Here is a 21,397-nt window from a genome sequence, read left to right as displayed (position 1 = left end):
TGTGCATGCGCATCCTTGGTTTCTCTTGTCAATACAAGTGAGTGTCTGTGTGTCAGCACATGTGTTGTGTGGCGTCCCCTCACATTACCTCATGCCAAGGAGGTACAGTGTGAGGATTAGAAGGCCTGCCACGTCTGCCGAGCCAGCACAGGGAGCAGAGCGAGGCCCTTTTTAATCCTGCTGAGTGCACCAGCCATATCTGACTGCCTGCCTGCCTGCATCACAACTCATCCACTCAGTCTCTTCCTTTCCTCTGTTGCCCTTCTCTCTCTCTCTCTCTCTCTCTGCCTCCTTTCTTGCACGATTTTCATTTTCCGAGGGTGGCTGTGGCAGGTGGCTGTGAGCATCTTCCTAATTCTATATGTTCCATTCATTATTGTCTGTCCGTGACATTTAAGCTTATTGCCTCCTTTTTATTTATTTTTTTGCCTCCTCTCTTCTCTGCCTATAGGCTGCACATTCCATGAGGATGACTTCTCCATCAAATGTCCTAAACATGAGGTAAGAAAATAACAAAATATCACAATTTCAATCACTTAAAGTAACTTGTTACCTAATAACAAGTGTGTCTCACGTTTAGTTAGTAGCACATCTGAATGAATGTACCCACGACACTTATAGTACAACCTCTGTTTAGGAACCAGTGTGTTTCTTCCCTTCCCCTCCCCATGGCATCCTTTTATTTTCTTCTTAATATCAATAGTCCACTCCACTGTCAGATTCCCTGTAAAACAGATGCCATCTGCTGGTGGTAAATATGCACTGCAGCAGTGAGAGGAAGGTCAAATGCAGATGAGGGATTGGGGGAGAAGAGAGGGAGAGATGCTGACATTCAGCAGGGAGCAGCAGTGCAGTGAGGCAGCAGTGGCAGTAGCCTCCCCCCCTGCATCTCTCTCCCTCCGTCTTCCCTTTCTGTTCTCCTCAGTGCAGACTGACAGGGATGAAAAGCTGGCTCTTGATCAAAACACCCCACCCACCATTACTGCCTGGCGTCATCCCCACATGATCTCTCCATCCTTTTTTTCCCTTTTACTCGTTATTATCTCCTTCCTCTTCCCCGTTCCCCGTATTTTCCCCACGCTCCCCTGCTGTTGCAGCTCTCTCCGTCTCTCACTCTGTTCACCTCTGATCTCCTGTGAGCTCCCTTTTCCATTTTCATCCCTCTCTCTCTCTCTCTCTCTCTCTCTCTCTCTCCCTCACCTGCTCTCTTCTTTCTGTTCCTCTTCACCCTAACCCAACACACCGCACATCCGAGTAGCAAAAATAAAGTGTGAGGAAAGGAGCGCAAGACAAACAGAGAGATTGTTGTTAGTGGGCTGAGGCAGAGCTGTCATCAGCTGAGGGATCTTGAAGGTCTATGTGTGCCGGTCTGTGCCGTGCCAATTTTATGCTGAGCAGCCTAATCAAAAGGAAGAGGCACACACACACACACACACACAAGCATGCGACCACCCCACCCATGAAATAAATGTTCCCTCTGCTTGTGTTAACTTGGTTTCAGGGCTGGAGCACACACAATGAATTTGCAGGCACACGTATGTGCTTTAGTGTGTCCATGCTGGTTCATGAACAGGTTACCTGTTAGCTCGACTGTGTACACATAAGTGGGAGAGAGAGTGGGAGAGAGAGAGCGAGAGAGAGAGAGAGAGAGAGAGAGAGACAGACAGCAGTGGGGAGAGGAAAAACAGTATTCAGACAGAACTAGGTGGGAACAAAAGGCAAATGGTGGCAGTTACATCAGAGGATGACATAATAAAAGAAAGATAGAAAATAGAGAAGAAGGGCAAAGAGAGAGGAGGACACACTGCGTGATGGAGAAGTAGAGAGAAAACAAGTGAGACTGAAGGCGTAAACAAATGAGTTACTCCAGGGAGGTAAACAGAAAGAGGGGGAGTGAGAGAGGGAGGGGAACTTCAAAGAGGGTGAAACAGAAGGGAATAGAGAGGCAGCGAGAGAAGGACAGAGAGATAAAAGACATGGAGCAAAGCTGCTGGTCTAAGTCCAGTGCATAAGGATGGGTAACTGACAGTTCAGAGAAAGACAGAGAGGGAGCGAGCGATACTCGGAGGCTGCAGATGAGGATAAGGGAAAAGAAGGCATTCCACCAGCAGCAGCAGCACAATTAGTAGGCGTTCCTGCTGTGTCTTTCACACTAGAGCTGGTTCACTGGCCAGATGCATCCATCTCCCCACTCCTGCTCACTACTCGCTTTCATGTCTGCTCTCTGCAGAACTGCACAGAAAGCCTCTTACACATTTGCAGGAAGAAAAAAAAAAGACAGCACATATACATACAGTGGCACATCTGCACGTGAGGCACTACCATCTGTGGTTTACCTGGACAATTAACGCTGTCCATCCTTTCTGTTACTCGTTACTTTACACAGCTAACATAAAGGACATTCGACTGCTTTCCGTCCTCTCTGTGTGCTTGTCATCTGTATTTTGACCTCCTTTCCCCTCCTCAACAGGGCCTGTAAGATATTCCAGTGTATCACAACACCTCCTCTCAGCCAGACAAGTACCAAGGCAAAAGGAAAATGCTGTTCTGACAGCCACCTATACCTAAAAAATAGACATGGTGATGACTGATCATTGGCAGGCATGTTGGGGCTGGAGGAAGGTAAAAGGCTGCGCCGAGGTGAAGCTCGGAGCAATACAGCCCCTGGGAAAAAAAGCTCCACAGGGAATGGCTACTCCCTGAACCCGGTCTGGAAACACATTTTCTCCACTGAGAACCTCACTGGAAGGCAGTGGCGGTGTTTAACAGGACAGCTTGCGCTTTAGAGACTGTGTGCCTGTGGGGCCCAGGGCAAGGGGGGGGGGGGGCTGTTTGAAATGCAGAGTGAGGAATCTGTGTGTGTGTGTATATGTGTGTGTGTTCTGCCGTTTAATGGCGTGCTATCATATTGAGACACCTGGTGGACACCGATTGGATAACTGCATCCCTCGAGCCACCTTGTCTGGCCAAGAGGCACATCTGTGTGTGCAAGTGTGATAATCATTAACTCGTCATTCCACGGTCTCATCATCAGTGTGTGTCTGTGTGAGTGAGTGAGTGGAGAAGTGCATCTCGTGCACAGGTACATTCAAAAATGTCCCACATCTCAAAAAAAAAAGAAAAAGAGAGAAAAAAAAAAAAAAAAAGAAGCCAGCAGCCAACCACTGGTCCACTGTACTATCTCAATGTGTGTTTAAAACAAGAGACAAAACGAGACAAAAAAGGAAACTGTACATGATGATGATGTGCTTTACAGGTTCTAAATATCGAAGAAAAACGGACGCAGTATTTTAATATGATGCTCTTTACCTTCAGAGATGTATTTTGATGTGCATTATGACCATTTCATCACCCTCAGTGCAGGCTTTGTGTTATTCAGAGAATTTAAGAAAAAAAAAAAAAAAAAGGAAGAGAAAAAACAAACAAACCCCAGTTTGAAGAATCAGTTGAACTGTGTGCACATTCAGTATGTACAGTAGACGACCGCCATCCTCACTCGACAGGTTGCAGATCAGGGCTCCAAGGGTCCAGCTGGGAGTCAGGTCAGCTCACTTCATATGTACAGTTCCAAAGTACTACTGTTAAACATTGCCATGATGTAAAAATGATTTCACCCGCCACAGCTGTGCAGAAAGATGCCATCGCACACCACGTTTGTGTATCTCAAATGTAGCCTCTCTCACTCTGACATGCTATGTACCAACACAAAGGAGACATATTTAAGTATTAGAACATAAAAGAAAGTGCAAACACTCCACACCAAACCTTCTCTTTTATGAAAGCTCATTATTTAATGGTGTATATAAGTATTTGATGCTGTTTAAATGTAAGATGTGATGTACTAATATAACTGTGTATAGTATTTCCTAGAGATGTTTATTTTCTATAAAATGGAATATGTTATTGCTTATAAAAAATGTTATTAAAAGAATCCATTGATGAAAAAAAAAAATGAACGACATCTTTTGGGAATGTCACTTGAGTTGGAGCATGCCGTTCTATTGATTTTCATGTCTACTTGTTTGGAATTGATGACACAGCATCACTTTGTTTGAAATGTTTTTTGTAACGCCAATGTTAAATATACCAGCACCTTTCAATGCTGCTCTGACCCAGTGCCTGCTCTTTTTATCTTCACTGAACATACACCGACACTCCCCGACACACAGGAGACACCGTTTGGATCGGAACATTTCCTAGATTGATGCGGGACCAACACTACTCCTCCAAAAGGTTGAACCATTTAAAACGGAGTCAACTAAAAGTCACATTTACCATCATTACTCTTTGGCCTTACAAAGACAATTATGTGAATACTTCACCAGTGTGCAATTAGCTTTGTATTACTAGAATAGGGGTAGAATTTATGAAAAATGGTGCTTCCCAACCTCAGTTTCCCCTGAGTTGAGAAATATCTTCATTCTTTTCTTTGTTACGTGCCCACCAGTGACATTTGGTCCGAGCCTTGAAACTGCAACGCTAATTCCGCACTTTTTAGACCCGCTCGTAGGGGGGCGGGACCTCATTCCCAGAATGTAAACAATGTCCGCCATCTTTGCTAACAGTTATGCTAACAAGATATCTCTCAACTCAGGGGAAACTGAGGTTGGTAAGCACAATCTTTCAAAAATACTACCCCTATTCTAGTAATACAAAGCTAAATGCAAATTGGTGAAGTATTCCTTTAAGTATTGTTAAGTGTTTTTTTTTTTTTTAATTTTTAGCAACTATTTCAATCAGAAAATTTTATTTTTGTTTAAAAAAAGATCATGTAAGCAAATGTAGAGTTTCTCCTCGTCACACATTATATATGTCAGACAAAAAAGGCTAGAGAACATGAAGAAAAGACTGAAAACTCTTCCTCTCCAGTGTTCTATTGAGGATGTTTTAGGCGTGTCTAAAAATACGGTTCAATGATTCAACCATGGCTGCACCTCTAGCGAGTAAATGCACCTGCTCCTACACAAGTGCCTTTGTTTTTTTCTAGCTGGCTGAGAAGTGTTTGTCTTGCAAAAGCTTCTCCCCCGGATGCAAAAACATGCAGAAAAGTTCTGGCACTTTATCTAAAATTCCTTATGAGGGGGAAATGAAATAGAGGAGATCAAAAAGAAACACCCCCAGTACCAGCAGTGGAGAGATGGAGATAGAGAAGACGGTGGATACACCAGTGCTGTGTTTGTGTACATGTCAATAACCTGCGACCTAATGGTTTAAAGGTTGCATCTCTCTACATGTGTACGTGTCAGCTGGAGAAGCTGTGCTCTGCCTGACACAGTGCATGTTTCTTAGTGGGGACCAAAGCAAAGTGAAGGTCGCTTCTCTACATGTTCGTTGAACAGGTGGGTTAATACCAGAACATTTACATTCATGTTCTGTACAACCACTGCGACAAACAACCGTGTTCGCCCGCTTTAGTCCCCACTAGAGCACATACGTGTTCTTGGCTCCTCCAGCAGACACACCCTCAGTGCTTCAGAGCAGAAAATTAATTTTAAATTAACTGAAACCCAATTTAAACACTTAATGACAATGTTAATCATTCAAATTTGGCATGGTGGTTAGCAACACATTTTCCGGTGAAGTGACAAATTGTGTCTAAACCAATAAGAACAACATCCAACTGAACATTTGAGGATACTGGAAAGAAACTTACCTTCCTTTGTCAAGACATCAGATAACAAACTCCGTTACTCTGCTGCACCTGACAGCATCACAAGAGAACACTTTAGTCTTCTTTACAAAATGTTTTAATATTTACATGAGGAAAAAAAAGACGATACCAAAGACAGGGAGAGATGAAAGGATGTCCCGTTTAAGGACATTTGAAGAAACGCTCATTTCATTCTACTCAGACTGACATCATTCAGTTATTTACAATAGTGACACACTATAAAAAATACAGATCAGGGACAAAAAAGAAAGAAAGAAAAAAACAGGCCCAAGTTTTTTTACTGACCTATATTTTTACAATTCTTTAAAAAGTAAACTGCTCATCTATGAGCATGAAATTATAATGACTCAAAGAACAAGTGTTGGTCTTTCATTTATAGATATAAACCAGGTAAAGACTCAGTGCAGGCCCTCTTTGGAAAACACTGTTAAATTATTTTCAAACTGTCTGCATTTCTTGTGTAATAGGCTGCAAAAGTGCAGCAGAAGGTTCACGTTATGGTTTATTTTGTTGTCTGGCCAGAATTAGACACTTCCAAATGTCTTCAAATCATGGTTGCACACGCGCGCAACAGTGCAAAAGGTCAACCAAATCAGACCATGTGACGCAAATATCACCACGATGACTCGATGTCTACATTTTGACACCCGTCACCATGGCAACATGGTACAGCAACTACTTGGACCTGATCAAAAGCTACCAAAGAAAAACTAAATTAAGAGGGAACAGAAGAATTTTCACTCCACTTATTCAAAAATACTGCTTAATCAAACTTCTCACAGATTATAAATACACTTTAAAAAAATATGTACACAGCAAACAAAGAAATGGACCTCTATGAAAATAAACTCATAAAGCCATATTTTTTTTTACTTATCATTGAAATCAGCCTCTTAAGGGCTAGTGCAGATACAGAGAACAGAGTGCGTGCTGTGGGTGGGTCACCTCGCCTCAGATTATGACAGATGAAACATAACTTCAACAATATTTGGACAACCTGCTTAGCTGCTTCCCACTGAACAAGCCCACAGCTGGACCAATACGACTCTCGTCCTTTTCCTCCCACACAAAAGGGACACCTCACTCTGCAGCCACTGAGCACTCCTGCATATAGAGAATGCATCTATATCCAAAAGATGTGGGGTGGGAGGATACTGAACAAATTCAGAGCAAAACTTTTTCAGGCTCCTCTCTCTCTCTCTCTCTCTCTCTCTCTCTCTCTCTCACACACACACACACACACACACACACACACAAAATCAATCGACCAGGAGGACGTGATGGCGCCTCTTTGTGGAAACCTGTGGCACTGCAATTCAATCTGATGGGGGGGATTTGGCTCTGTAAAGTGTGAACACTGAAAGTGCCAGCTCATGTGGGGTTAAGGTGGTAGGAGGGACAATCCATGAAGAAAATATTTTTTAGGTTGATTTGAATGTTTAGAGTCTAATAAATCTCTTTAATAGTGACACAGCACAGAGACTGTACAGTTGTGTATGTTTGGGAGCATGTTTGTTTCTTTATATACAGTGTCCATGCACGTCTCTTAGCCCCTCCCAAACCTCTCCCATCTCTCTAGCTGTTGGTGACCGTGGTGCCGCTGCCCAGCTTGATGATCATTTGCTGGCAGTCGTGGAGCGTCCTCTTGTCTCCCAGCTTCTCCAGGGTGCGGGCTGCGTCGGCCAGCATACCTACCCTCTGGCCTGGAGCCGACAGAAATGAAGGAGGGAGGTAGCTGCATGCCAACATCACTGCCTCTGCCTGTTCCCGCTGGCCAGGCCGCGTCTCGCACTCCTCTGCACACAGTAACAAACAATGGATGGTACCATGCTATCAAGGGTGAGCCTTTGGATATAATGAGCTATCAGCAGCCAATCGGACTTTAGCGGTCCCTTTGTTTAATTACGGATGGGATTTAGAATTAAAGAATGATTACAGCCATTAAGGTTTTCTTAGGTCTCTACAAAAGATTAGTATATCAAGAACAGCAATTAGCAGTAATCTAAATCTAATGCTGCATATATACAGAATTACACGGATAGAATGGATGAGAAATAAACATCAGCATCTCTACACACCTGTCTTGGCTCCAGGCGTTGCTCTGCGTCGCAGTGAGCGATCCAGGAGCTGATGTGTGCGGGTGGGACTTGCCCCCGCCATGAGCCTGGCTGTAGCTTCATGGAGAAACAACTGGAAAAAGAGGAGAGGGAGGGCAAGAGATGAGAGAAGTGGAGGTGGAGGTGGAGGAAGAGGAGGAGGAGGAAGAGGAAAAGGAAGGGAAGGGGGGGGGGGGATGAGAGCTTGTGATGATGACTCATACAGAATGTTCAGCTCTACCTCAGAGAGACTTTGAAGCCTGTGAATAACACTGCTAAACACTCGCCTCGGGTGTGTGAGAGTGAGAGAGAGAGAGTGTATGTTCAATGTCTTCCAGCTAATTTCCACAGAGATTTATACCATGAACTGCCTGCAAACACGTGCACAGTAAGAATTCGAATGTCTACACAATAATTCATTCTCTTTATACCTGAATTCAACATGCCATTGTCACTCCAGCTATATGCAAAACGGTTGGATCTATTTAGAATGTGTTTTTATACGTTATACGGAAATAATACAATTGTACATACTCTTCGCATTGCAGGTCTGAAGGTGTGCGCCAGTTTTCGTAAGGAGCTGAGATCTTGCTGAAAGCCTTGGAGCTCAGGTGGTGAAGCCTGATGGACTCCTGCAGAGCCGGTGACACCCGCAGGCCCCGTCCCCGCAGGACTGGCCCCTTGTTGCTGCAGACGCCACACATTGGTCCTCATCACCAAGAGCAGATCACACAAGAGCAACTGGATGACCTAGAAAGAAAACAGGACAACAGGATTAGGACACTTTACAGGTCCCAATGACGTCAGTAAACCCACAGCAGTTGTTAAAGTCTTACAGCGCTTTTCCATTATACAGTTCTAGCACAGCTCGTCTTGGCTCGACTCCGTTAGGGATAGTACCTGGTACCTGGTTCTTCTTTAGTACCTGTTCTGGCAAGGTTCCAAGCGACCTGAGCCAATACTAACATATGACGTCAACAGACTGCCCCCCCACTGATTAGCAGAGAGTGTCATCACTGGAAGAGTCATGAGCGCAATGTCCGACACAGGAATCAAACCGAACAATGCCAAACTGTTAAAAAAAGACTTACAAATCCTGAAAACATGCGCTAATCTCCAACATTTAGCAAGAAAATATGTAAAATTTCAATATTTAACACAGGAGCATGGTGTATTTAGTGACAGCACTGCCAAAAGCCGGCGATCATGAGCTGAATCACAACCTGTTCCGCCGTATTTCAGTTCAGTGACTCTGTCAGACGGAGTCCATGCTCTGTCACGCAGGAAATACTGAACCAATCTTTTAAATTAACAGCTTCTAATGATTCATTAGGGGTGGAGTGGCTCAGTGGTTAAGACCGGTACCCTGTGTGCGAAAGACATCATGGTCGCAAGTTCGACTCCACCCCTGGCTGATTGTACTCAATTCCATTGTAAGTCCGATTGTACTCAATTCCATTGCAAGTCACTTTGGATAAAAGCGCCTGCTAAATGACATGTAATGTAATGTAATAGGAGCCTGGTGAGGAACTTTGTTGTCTGGTGCCACATTAATAACCTGCAGCTCAACACCTCAAAGACCAAGGAACTGGTCATCGACTTCAGGAGGGACAGACCCAGTTCGAGACCAGTTCTAATAGGAGCAGAGGAGGTGGAGGTCGTTCAGACCTACAAATATCTTGGGCTGTGGCTGGACAACAAGCTGGACTGGACAAGCAACTCAAGGCATCTGTACAAGAAGGCCCAGAGCAGGGCGTTCAGACCTACAAATATCTTGGGCTGTGGCTGGACAACAAGCTGGACTGGACAAGCAACTCAAGGCATCTGTACAAGAAGGCCCAGAGCAGGTTGTACTTCCTGAGGAGGCTACGATCTTTCAACATCTGCAAAAAGCTCCTGTGGATGTTCTACCAGTCTGTGGTTGCCAGTGTTCTCTCCTACGCCGTGGTGTGCTGGGGCGGGAGCACAACTAAGGCAGACTTCCACAGACTGGAAAAACTCATCAGGCGGGCCGGCTCTGTGGTAGGAATGAGGCTGGACCCTCTGGTGACAGTGGCAGAGAGAAAAACTGTGGACAAACTGCTGAGCATCCTGGACAATGCCAGCCACCCTCTGCACACTGTCATCAGCAGCCAGAGGAGCCACAGAAGCCTCAGGAACAGGCTGCTCCTCCCCAAGTACAGGACCAACAGGCTGGGGGACTCGTTTGTCCCCCGGGCCATCAAACTGTACAACTCCTCACTGGGGGGGAGGAGGGCAAACAAAAAAAACAGTACAACCACAACAATAACATAATAACATGTGCAATAAAACCATAGACATGTGCAATAAAACTGTAGGTGTGTGTGTGTACCTATGTATGTATATACATATATGTATATATGTGTGTATGTGTATATGTATGTATGTATGTGTATACATGTAGATGTGTATGTATGTATGTATGTATATATATATATATATATATATATATATATATATATATATATATATATATATAGGTGTTGTGTGTATGTAGGTATACATACATATATATAGCATGGGTCACTTTCATTTTTATTTTTATATTTTTATTTTTATTTTTATTTTTATTTTTATTCTTATCTTATTTTATTCTACTCTCTATTTTTAACAGTGCTGTGTGTGGATGCTGGAGCTGTTAATTTCCCCGAGGGAACCTCCCAAAGGGATTAATAAAGTCGTCTGTCTGTCTGTCTGTCTGTCTAATTCATTACACCGAAAATAACTGCTTTGCTCATCACTAGTTTGTGTCGCGTATAAAACATCACAGCAGTTTCATGCAGCCATACTATGATGACCCTGTCAACTCCATGTTGAGGAGGTTTATGGATACCAAACCGAGAAGAGTATAATTGAAAAGCACCATTAGACTAATGAACCGTAGACTGAAAAGTGAGGAATTTGTATTTAGTTAAAGTTCTAAAGGTATGGTGGTATAAAAGAAACCATGTGTCTAAATATGATACAGTACATGATACAAGTGTGACAAAGCAAAAGATTTAAAGGCAAGTCAACTCTTAGTGCAAGATGTGTGTGGATTAGACATGTGGGGGAAATATTTCAGGCATATTTCTAGGAGAAATCTGACGCCATCTTTATCCGACACAGTGACAATACAAATCCTGGGCTTTAATATTATTATTGACAATCATTATATGTTTTAAACAATAGGACACAGGAACACCGCCAAGCACAAACCCATTTACTGCTCTGCTTTAGAGTGGATGACGACTCACTGTGTGTGTGTTCTGCTGTTAGTGGGCCAGCTCTGTGTTGCATTGCAGGTACATTGCACTTTGCTGAGACACACATGCAATGCAACTACAATGCACTACAGCTCTGTCCGTAGACATGCACACACAGTTGGACGAGCTACCCGTCCATCAGTATAACCGTCTGCTGAACGCCAGAGGCTAGGACAAGGCGGAATCACTGTGTGGGAGTCGCAGTGGGGGATTCACCGTTTGTGGTTAAAGCAAGCGTGGCCTTGTATTGTGAAAAGAGTACCGAGAGTTTCTGTGTTTACAATTTTATACCCACAGATGTGAGGACACATCTGACTGTATGAAAGTTTTTTTTTTTTATATATATATATATATATATATATATATATATATATATATATATATATATATATATATATATATATATATATATATATATATATATATATATATATATAAATATATATATACACATATACATACATACAAATGTTTAATGTGGATGATGTCACCTTCACAAAGCTTTCCTCAAATGAAGAATAAACACACAAAAAACTATTTTAATTTGCATAAATCTGTATGTACCTGTGCGAGTACCACTGTGTGTGTACCTTGTCTAAACCGGAGCTGTAGCTGTGTGGTCCTAGGTTGAGGCTGTCTCGGAGCAGGGTGCTGGCCTTGTCGCTGTAGCTCAGACTCAGCTGGCAGTTTTCTGGCTTAGACAGCAGAGCCCGCACGGCTCTGAATGTGTTCAGACAGGCCTTGGGCAGAAGGCTCCTGACAGAATGTAGGGGAAAAGAGACAGAGGACACATATTAAAGTAGTAGAAGTGAATATTTGTGTGCCCCCTTTTGCTTGACATTAGAAGATGAGGATTATGCAACGCTCTCTTTGGCCGTTTACAGAAGTTTCAGTGCGTCCGTGTCTAACTTACTCTGCATTCTGCAGACTGCGGGGCAGGTGCTCCACAGTTGGATATAGTCTCTCAGCCGCAGTATCGTCTCCTTGGAGCCAGTTGATTATAACCACGGCAACTGAAGACCACCACTTGGAGTGGGGGTCGCAGCCTGGTAAGTAGAACACAGCAGTCAAAAACTGAGGCACAGGCAGAATCTCCCACTGCCCACTTTCACATTTAACATGCATGAGTATGCGCAAGTGCATCAATCTGTTTCCGCCCTCTGGCCAAGTTTTAACATGCTGAGAGAAAGCAGCCATTTTTTCCTCATAAGGGAAATCTCAACTTACATCAGGTGACACGCTTAACACTGTGTGAGAGCAACCTGAGGCTCTGCCAAGAAAAGTCTGCCGTTAAAATCCCCTCACAGCTTCCCTTCCCCCCTTTCCTCTCAAGGTGATCACCGATTTGACAGTACTGAAGATAGATGAAGCAATCTAGCGGATGTCTCCCCTTCATCCAACTCCCTTTCACTCAGATCATTAAGGACAAAGGCAAATGGTAGGAGGGTGGAAGTATTCTGGGTGCGAAAGTTACCTTCCTCTCACGGCTTGCTATTTTAAAAGCACATTAGGGTAATCAAACACTCAAGGGAAGGTAAAGAAAAGATGCAGAAGAAGCAAGTGCAATGCAGATATGATATAATAAAGCAGATATGAAACAATAAGGTGTTCAGATCTAGGAGGAGTTTTTGGTTGTCAAATGTAAAGAAGCCGTCTAGATTTTCCTATGATATCCAAGACAAACATTCCTTACAATGGTGTTTTTTTTTTTTTTCATACATAAAACAGACAAGTAAGGTGTTAAATGACCACAGTGACCTACCAGTAACAGTTGCCATGTTGGAGCCAATCGCAAAGGACTGGGTTGTGGCACCAGCTGCATCTGAAGCGCTAATCAACAGTTGGAGGTACTCCAGGGCGTCAGAATACTCCCTGAGGACAAACACACACACTGGATGGTCATTTTACTGCAGCATTAATGCACAATGACAATATCAGAACCATTGGATCAGTTGTTAACAATGTATTCTTGAAGGATTTAAATTGACTTTATATGGTGATGAGTGATAGCCTTTAGTTCTTGTTCACTTCTACACACATCACAAGGGACAAGGGTTTTAAGCCAAAAACTAAACAAAGAATGATAACAAATTTTAAGTGGTATTTCTTACCCCTCGCCTTCGCTGGGACTTTTCTCTCCATGTGGCTGAGCCACACAGTAGAGCGCCTTCTCCAAGAGATGTTCTCTAAATGCCTGAGTCACTTGGGCCAGAGGATCCACTGCAGAACCAAACACAAATCAACATCAGCTTTTGGGCTTTGGGTGACACATTTCCAGAAATTCAGCATGGTCAGTTCAGCAGACCACAGTCAACTTTGTAGACACTGACCCGTATTTCCAGCCTGGCTATAGATGCTTTCCTTAGGAATGCTGCGAATAGCCCAGTCCCCATCCACAAAGAAGCGGTGACCTAATGGATGACAAAGCCACTGCATGGCTGGAGGTACGCTGCCACTGGACGACAGGCAAGCCTGACGGGCACTGCTCAGGAACACGCGCTGTTTAAAAAAAACAAAACAAAAAAAAACACAAAATTAATTCAATATGGAGAACAAATAACCCAAACATCCAACCCAAGACTGCTTCTGTTAAGAGCTGTGTAAAATTAGGGGAACTTACAGAGGTGAAATGCAGGATCCGGGGTAAACTTGCTTTGACCCGTAGAGCTGCAGAGACGTAGACCTCAGCCAGAGTGGCCACAGGCAGACAGGACCCAGAGCACTCAGCCAGGTTCACTGCACTTAAAGCCATGTGTATCGCTGACAGGTGGCTACCATTCAGTTTACCTGATAGAAAATATATTGTTTTACAGAGAGAAGCCAAAAAAGTAGTAGTTTGATAAAAAAAAAATGACTTAAGATCTATAATTTGCAACCCAACTCTAAAAGCTTATTTTAACTGGACAAATTCCCTTTAATCACCTGAGATTGGGTTTCCTTAATCTCTTTGATTTAGAAACAGGGTTTTTCCCACAGACCAACCTGTCATATGAAGCTGGTGCAGGCGATGGTAAACCAGGGCGGCGTCTCGGCTGCTCTTGCAGGCGTCCTCCTGCAGGGGGCGGTCAGAGCGCAGCCCTCCTGCTTTGGCAGCCAACCAGCGGCCCACCCAGAGGCGCTGGAGGCAGAATCTCAGCAGAGACCACAATGCAGCACAGGCCAGGTCCAATTGGGAGGTAGGTAAGGGTCGACCGAGAGCTTTTAGACATGTCCACAGGTTCTGCCCCGCCTGAGCAAAATCACCCTGGGGTGGGTAAAGGAGACAGGTGAGTAGGACAAGGTAAAAGAGATAAAAAAGGCCCAGAGTAGGTTACTACCATAGACAATATAAAAATGGATGCAGTCTACCAGACGAGCCGTCATTGTAAAGCCTCAAGATTCATGATTTGACCGGTACCATTTCAGTTTATGAACTTCACAGGCATAATCTGAAACCGGGCACCTATTGGACAGTAACCCCTGTCACACAGTGTCCACCCATGACCTATTTTATTGTCTATTTCTCTCTAAATGGGAACATAACTAACAAAATTGACTTGATTGGATACTGAAGAAGACCTGAAACTAGGCTGGTGACTGAGACATTTACTACTCAGGAAAATGTTTACTGATGTTATAAATCAAGTGCAACCAGCAGTTATCACCTGTTACTCCTGCTGCTGCTACTTAAGTTACATTCTAAGCTTCACTTTTCAAACCAGGAGACTACATCCATTTTTGTATCCAGTCCATGGTTGCTACAGATAGACAATGGGTAATTCGTGACTGGTGATATACTGATAATGACATATGATGTCACATACTACAAAAAACAACAAAAACAACAACAACAACAACAAAAAACATACTCTGGCTAAGTCCAGGTCAGCCTGCTTGCGGTGCCTCCAGAACAACACAGATGATCCAGAGTGTGGTCTGGTGACAGGTTCTCCATACACCAAAAGACGGATCAGAACTCCAGACACCAGAATACCGTTCAGTAGCCACACTAGTATAGTTGGTAGCATCCAGTCCATCCAGCCCCAAGAGTCCACTATGGATGACACACATTTTTGTCATCTCACAGAAATAAATGAAATAATGAAACAGGGTGATATTTTAGAAAACATAACACAGAATCAGCCCTTGATGTATCCTTCCTTACCTTCAATATTTACACCCAGAATGCCCCTGCTGCCTGTGTTGTGAGCGGTGGAAGCTGCATCGCTTCCAGCTGAGCTGCTGCCGGATGAACAAACCAAAGCAGCCAGAGGGTTGAGAGAGAGGAAAAGGAAGGTGAAGGCACACAGTGCCATGCGGGAACGGTCCAACATGCCACCAGCACTACTGCTTCCTGCTGATCCGTCCAACACACACACAGTGGGCTGGCACACAAAAGAGAAAACACAAAGACTATAATTTCTTCAACCATTTACAATCTCTATACATGTATAACACAAATGCAGTTACTTAAAATACATTTAAGATAATAGATAGAAAAAAATAAAATACACAAATAAAAAGGGAGTCAATGTCTGCTAGAAACCTTAATAGCTTTCTGGAATGGGCCAAACCCCCTCAATAAGAAACACTGACTTTATCAATCTCCGTTATTAACACTGGAGTTTTGCAGCTTCACTGAGAGGTGCATACCTTGGTTTCTTCCACCATTGGGCTGTCAGGCTCCGAGTCACTGCTACAGTGTGAGAAAGACGTCGGAGAACCCACGTCAGACGCTGGCGGGGTCGGCAGCTCACTCTTCACATCAGTCTGTCCATCTACCTCCATGGCAACCAGGTCTTTGAGAGACTCTGGACAAGATGAGGAGACTTCAAGTTCAAAGTTCAAACTACTATTAAAATTTACCATTTAAAGGCTATTTTCAGATTTGTCACTTCAAGATAACAGTAGCTTTTGAAAAACCGCATCAAAAAAGTATCAATAGTCAACAAAGTGTTTAGGAATACAGAAGAGAGGAGAAGTTTGAAGCACGTACTGTTCTTCTGGGCAACCATTTTAAGAGCCATGTTTTCCTGTTTGAGTTTCTGGTTGGACTGTTGCAGATAACGGATGTAGTCAATGGCTTTTCTCAACACTGCAGACTTGTTGAGCTAAGAAAAGAAGAAAAAAAAAAAACATGCTAGGATTAAATAGAACCCAATCTTATGTGGGACAATCTCAGAGAGACCTTTTTGTCTAAGCAAAAATAACCTGACAAAAACTTGACATCAGATATTTATAGCTTAAAAGTGTTGCAAGACGCAGATATTAAAAAGTGTACAACATCCCATTTTACTAGTATCAATATTATAAGTTTCATTTATGTGTGATGAACTGGCGACTTGTCCAGGACCCTTTTGTGGAGGATAAAGCGGTGAATGGATGAACAAATAAAAAAGGTGCTCAATCGAATGCAGTACATTAATAAAAACTGCAGGGGGCATAATTTCGATGATTTTTTTTTCCATTTAGACTATTTGGTCTGACAACTCCAACACATGTACAGCTGTTTTTATGAATGTGTCTCTGTCAATTAAACAAATACATAAACAGATAAACAGATATCTACATTCCCCTGTCTTACCTTGGCCTCAGTGCCAGCCACCAGGTCTTTGAGCTCCAAAATTTTGTCATTGATTGAAGAGCGATAGCGCTTCTCGATGGCATTGTGGGCAGTGCGCTTCTCCCCCTTAGGAGGGTGGCTAGAGAGCTTACTGCTGATGGCAATGCGGTTGATTGGAAGCTTATCGGTGTCCACCATGACTGGAACTGTGGTCAGGATGGTGCCACTGCCCATAAAAGCCTGAGGAGGTAAACAGGGTTGCACAGAAAGGGTGTTGAGAAGCAGAGTAACATCCTTTGTTTGCTTACCTTCCACATCACACACACCTTATTGTACTTACTTCTTACTTAATTCATTATTTATCTACACCTAAAGGCTTTGAATCTTCACTTAAATTGAATAAATGAGAACACTACATCATCCCCCTACATCTTTGTGTACCTGGAGTGAAGTGCTCTGTACTGGAGTGGTGGTGGCCAGGGATGTGGGAGAGGCCATAGTAGTGACGATGCAGGGGTCATGCTTCAGAGTGGTCAGCAGCAGAGACTCAGCCTTGATGAATTGGGGTTGCAGCAATACCTGAGAAACAACACAGAGGACCATAATGCAAACAAAGACTATGTCGCATTCATTCCCTTTGCATTAGTCCATTGAAGCTCATTCACGCCATAGCCTGACTCACTTACAGGTACTTGATGTATGTGCGATGTTATGGTTTGAGTAGGTTGACTTGCTGACGTGGCCAGCAGAGAAGAGGTGGTGGTCACTGCTTGGAGACGAGTATGGATAGTCACTGGTTGCACACTTGGAGCAGATGATGACACACTGGTGGCAGGTTGGCTCAGACTGCCTTGGCTGCCAGCTGGAAATAATAATGCAGAGATTTTTTTAGCCTCAATTTAAGCATTAATAAAATGTCCCCTAAAACAACACATCATTATGTACCATTTATATATACTATTTGATTTTCCATTTTCCCTTTATCAATTCCTTAAAACTACTCCTTAAAACTAAACAGCTACAGACACACAACAAACCTTTGTCATCACCAATTAAGATTGCTTACCTGTGTAGGTGCTCTGGCTACTGAAGGTGGCCTGAGCTTGTTGGGACGGAACCTGAAGTTGTGTCTGTGGCTGAGGCTGAAGTGGAGTCTGGGGGGCAGGTGAGGTGAAGAGAGCCTGGGGTGTGGAGCTGAATACTGGACTTGGACCAGGTGAGCCACAAGGTGAAGCAGCCTGGACTGTAGCAGCTGGGCTGAGAATGGGTTGGGGCTGTTCTACCTGGGGTTGTTTGACAGACTGAACCTGCTGCCGGGGGGTGGAGCTGGATACTTGGGCCAGGGGGGACTGTTGGAAAGTGGGTGGCTGAAAGGTCTTGTCTGGGGTGGAGGAGCTGCGGGTGATGGGAGGACCCAGTAGTGCATCCAGGTGGGGGCTACTGCTAAGGATGGATGAAGATGGAGGTGTGGTAGCAGTGGCTGGAGGGGCAACTGAAGCAATGGGCTGGGTCAAACCAGGAAGTTCATGGGAAGGTGTGGGCCCTGTGTATGGAGGGTTATCAAATAGTCCTCCAAATTCCATGTCATGGTTGTTGATGAGCTGTAGCATATCTAAACAGAAGAGAAAACAAAACCAGATTTACTATTATTGAACAAGTAGAAAAATATGCAGAGTTCAGGGCAGAATAATTATTGTGCACATACAGGCAGGAAATTGGCAAAGCCTCTGAGTTAGGTCTGGTTGCCCTACAGTTATGAATTACTTTCTTACTGATTCGTAAAACAACAACTTTTCTTAAAAAAATCTCTCCAATGTTGAATGCTGAATGTTTAACGTACATCTAGTATATGTAAAAATGGCAATGAACAATCTCAGTAACAAACTCTTCATTGTGTCTTCATTCTGGAACTCCATTTTTATCTATGTTGCTAGTTGCTTATCCATCAACCCTCCACATGTACAATGTGTATATATATATATATATATATATATATATATATATATATATATATATATATATATATGTGTGTGTGTGTGTGTGTGTGTGTGTATAGATATTAACACTATGACTATATGGAAAAAATTTAAATAGAATGTATAATGTACATTATAGACACAGTATGGGCTTGATATTTACATTATAAGCTATTAGATATAATGGTAACACATCAAAACTATCAACATAGGAAATCATGCAATATGGGATAGTCTTTGTAATTACTTGAATGGCATTTGATACATTTGCTATATACATTGTTTTCAAAATAAAATTGTATTCAAGCCCAAGATACCAAGAACCCAAAAACATGTTTACGCAGTCCATGCAAACACAATTAAGCCTTAGTCTTCATTTAATGTTTGTCCACTCATGTGCAGGAGGCTATTTATGGTATTCATGTAGCTGAAGGCCAAAGTACTACAAATAAAGAGCCAACAGCTGTGACAGACATGAACCTGACTTGACTGTGATGTTGCAACTACTGACTCTTTGAACATCATTAGCATGATATGACCACAAGAGATTGAATAAGTAATTTAATTTATTTTACAAGCATATGTCATTTAAGTAACATTTGTATGACAAAACCAAGGTTCAAAATAAATGTGACAACACTGAGCTCCGTTCTTTATACCAGGCACTGGGAAGATGCCAAATATTTCAAAAGTCTAATTGAGCGTTGATAAATTTAAGAATATGAACGAAAGACACCTCTGACACTATCTCAGTGCATGTTGTGTGTATGCGGTGCAAAGCAGCAGTCCGGATTTGTAATCCAATGTTTTGTATGAGGTGATCGCTGTTGACCAATCACAGCGCAGCTCAGAGACTTGCTATGCCGATCAGCGCAAGACAGGGAAGAGAAGAGAGAGAGTGCTGTCTGCAGCTTCACACGAGGTTACCATCGGGCAGCGTCACCGAGGGTTACTGTCGGTCAAATACAGCGAGCACGGTAGCAAGATGCGGCTCCCGGTCACCGTTTACACCGATCAGCTCCTCACAAAACACATGTAAACAAGTCAACGGTCATCTTAAAATCACAGTTACCATTAAAATAACATACTTAATTACTTTAGTGTGCTATTTAATTATTATTTTTGCTTTAAATTATACTGCTAAAACTTTTTAAGTGGCAGATAATGTCTCTGTCAGGGCCAACACAATTTTAGTGACCTATCCATCTCTATATTAAGTTGTACATTGCCCCCGCTTATAGTGGCAATTTGTTTACTATATTCTTAACCCAATGCATTGTATTGTATGTGTATGTGTTATTGTTCAGGTTAATGTAATTATTTTTATATAAATAACAATATGATACATTAAATAATACTGGAGATGTACGAGTGCTCGGTGAACTGAGGTACGGTGAACCCAGCAAAGAGGAATGAACGACAGTAACCCCAGTGAGGAGCAAGCTGGGGGCGGGGCGCACTCTATGCTATTTAGCAGCAAGTTTAGTGTCATAAGATATCCCAACATATTAACTCAACTGTAATTAACTGTAATTATTGTCATCATACAATAGTATCAAAACGGCGAGTTGTAATACTAGCTGAACTAAAACCGCAGCAAATATCAGAAGAACACCTGCTAGCTACCTGTTCAATGTTAGCAATTCTTGCTAACTAATGGTGACTGCACTTTGAGCTAAAACAGACTATGTCGGTCCTTTGTAGTCTAACGGTGAATAGATATTACAAGAAGTAGGCGAAAAGGTGACAAGTCCGTGAAAAACACACATGTGTTAACAAGGAGCGGTCATGCTGTTTTAGCAAACAGTACGGACGACTGCTAACAGCCACCACTACATTTTCTTACCATCAATGTCGCTCAGGAGGGCCGTGTCAATATCGCTGGGGTCATTGAGCGATATGGTTGGATCCAGGTTATCCAACACGGGATCGTCAAATGTCAGACCGTTCATCGTTACTCTTGTGTCTGTCTTTCCAGTGTAGACTTTTGACTCGATGGAGAGAGAGACAAAAAAAATCGGACACCTTTAGCGTCCTTACATTTGTCAAAGCACTTAGTTCCAATAGCGGTACCCGAAACACGCGCACAAAAAGCTGCAACTTTCGACAGACGCGTTAACTAAGTATTCACTCTAACCATGATAGCGTAGTGGAACTTGTCAAACCAAGCCAAACACTGAGGCTCATTCAGAGATTACTAACATGCTTGCGATGGCTACTGCCGAATGAACCCGCCCACTTAACAATTATTGACAGGCGAGTCAAGCCAATCGTCTCCATCGGACTGGATTTCCCACGTCCCTGTTCCTTGTTGTTGTGACTGACTGAGGAGCAGAAAACCCGAGGGGCTTATGGCTTATAATATAATATGACGATGCATACAGAGCCATGATTTTTAAATTCATATAATGTCAAAATGACTTTATGAAGCCAACTAAATTGAGCCACAAAAAGCCTCTATATACGGAGAACGTATTGTGTAATAAAAATTGATGTTTTTTGTTATTGTAGTTCAATAGCATCTTCCTGTTTTGAACCATATTATTCCAACAGATGTGATTTTTTTTTTCTTCAGGACAAACAGCGTGGATGTGTTTATTGTGGGCTTGCCGCCGATAACCAATCAGAGCCGAGCGGGCGTGGACAACGGAAAGTCAAGCTTGTATGACTCGCAGCCGTAGCACGTCCTGTAGAACCAGAGATATCGTCCAATGGGAAGCTCGAGAGCCGAGTGGGGTGATTTGACGTCACAACTCTGAGACTTGTGATTACATCATGTGTTTCTCCCCGGATAATGTAATGGCAGGTAACAGGGAGGAAATCAAGGAGGATGTACTGTATGTTGG

General features: G+C 43.0%; 2 protein-coding genes across 3 annotated transcripts in view; one reads left to right on the top strand and one right to left on the bottom strand.

Moving 5' to 3' along the window:
• Positions 1–3,131, top strand: part of LOC131475421 (retinoic acid-induced protein 1) — a 51,795-nt gene extending 48,664 nt beyond the window's left edge. The window contains exons 4-5 of one of the 2 annotated variants that reach the window (XM_058653533.1): positions 452–501; positions 2,471–3,131. In XM_058653533.1, coding sequence (XP_058509516.1) covers positions 452–501; positions 2,471–2,479 — 59 coding nt within the window. In that variant the 3' untranslated portion in view covers positions 2,480–3,131. Of the gene's footprint in view, positions 1–451; positions 680–2,470 lie in introns of those variants that run through there. The other variant, XM_058653532.1, reaches the window with a different exon arrangement.
• Positions 3,132–5,731: 2,600 nt separating this feature from the next.
• Positions 5,732–20,750, bottom strand: srebf1 (sterol regulatory element binding transcription factor 1). Its single transcript, XM_058653832.1, has 19 exons — positions 20,398–20,750; positions 17,642–18,187; positions 17,262–17,437; positions 17,017–17,154; positions 16,597–16,815; positions 16,009–16,123; positions 15,666–15,823; positions 15,178–15,397; positions 14,882–15,066; positions 14,016–14,277; positions 13,654–13,820; positions 13,364–13,532; positions 13,145–13,253; positions 12,796–12,905; positions 11,947–12,079; positions 11,624–11,789; positions 8,302–8,517; positions 7,750–7,861; positions 5,732–7,467 (listed from the first exon to the last, which is right to left on the bottom strand). Exons 1-19 carry the CDS (start codon positions 20,501–20,503, stop codon positions 7,247–7,249), a joined length of 3,528 nt encoding a protein of 1,175 aa, XP_058509815.1. The 5' UTR covers positions 20,504–20,750; the 3' UTR covers positions 5,732–7,246.
• Positions 20,751–21,397: the final 647 nt, after the last annotated feature.

Source organism: Solea solea, chromosome 16 (assembly GCF_958295425.1).
Source record: "Solea solea chromosome 16, fSolSol10.1, whole genome shotgun sequence".
In the NCBI taxonomy this organism is placed as follows: Eukaryota; Metazoa; Chordata; class Actinopteri; order Pleuronectiformes; family Soleidae; genus Solea; species Solea solea.
The sequence above is the reverse complement of the archived record's forward strand: the minus strand, read 5'-3'. Positions and strand labels throughout refer to the sequence as shown.

Coding starts and splice junctions, on each gene's coding strand:
- srebf1 (XM_058653832.1), bottom strand. CDS start 20,503: ATGAACGGTCTGACATTTGACGATCCCGTGTTGGATAACCTGGATCCA. Junction 16,816..17,016: donor TACAGAGCACTTCACTCCAG/GTACACAAAGAT, acceptor TTACCTCCTCAG/GCTTTTATGGGCAGTGGCAC. Junction 8,518..11,623: donor ACAGCTCCGGTTTAGACAAG/GTACACACACAG, acceptor TTTTCTTTCTAG/GTCATCCAGTTGCTCTTGTG.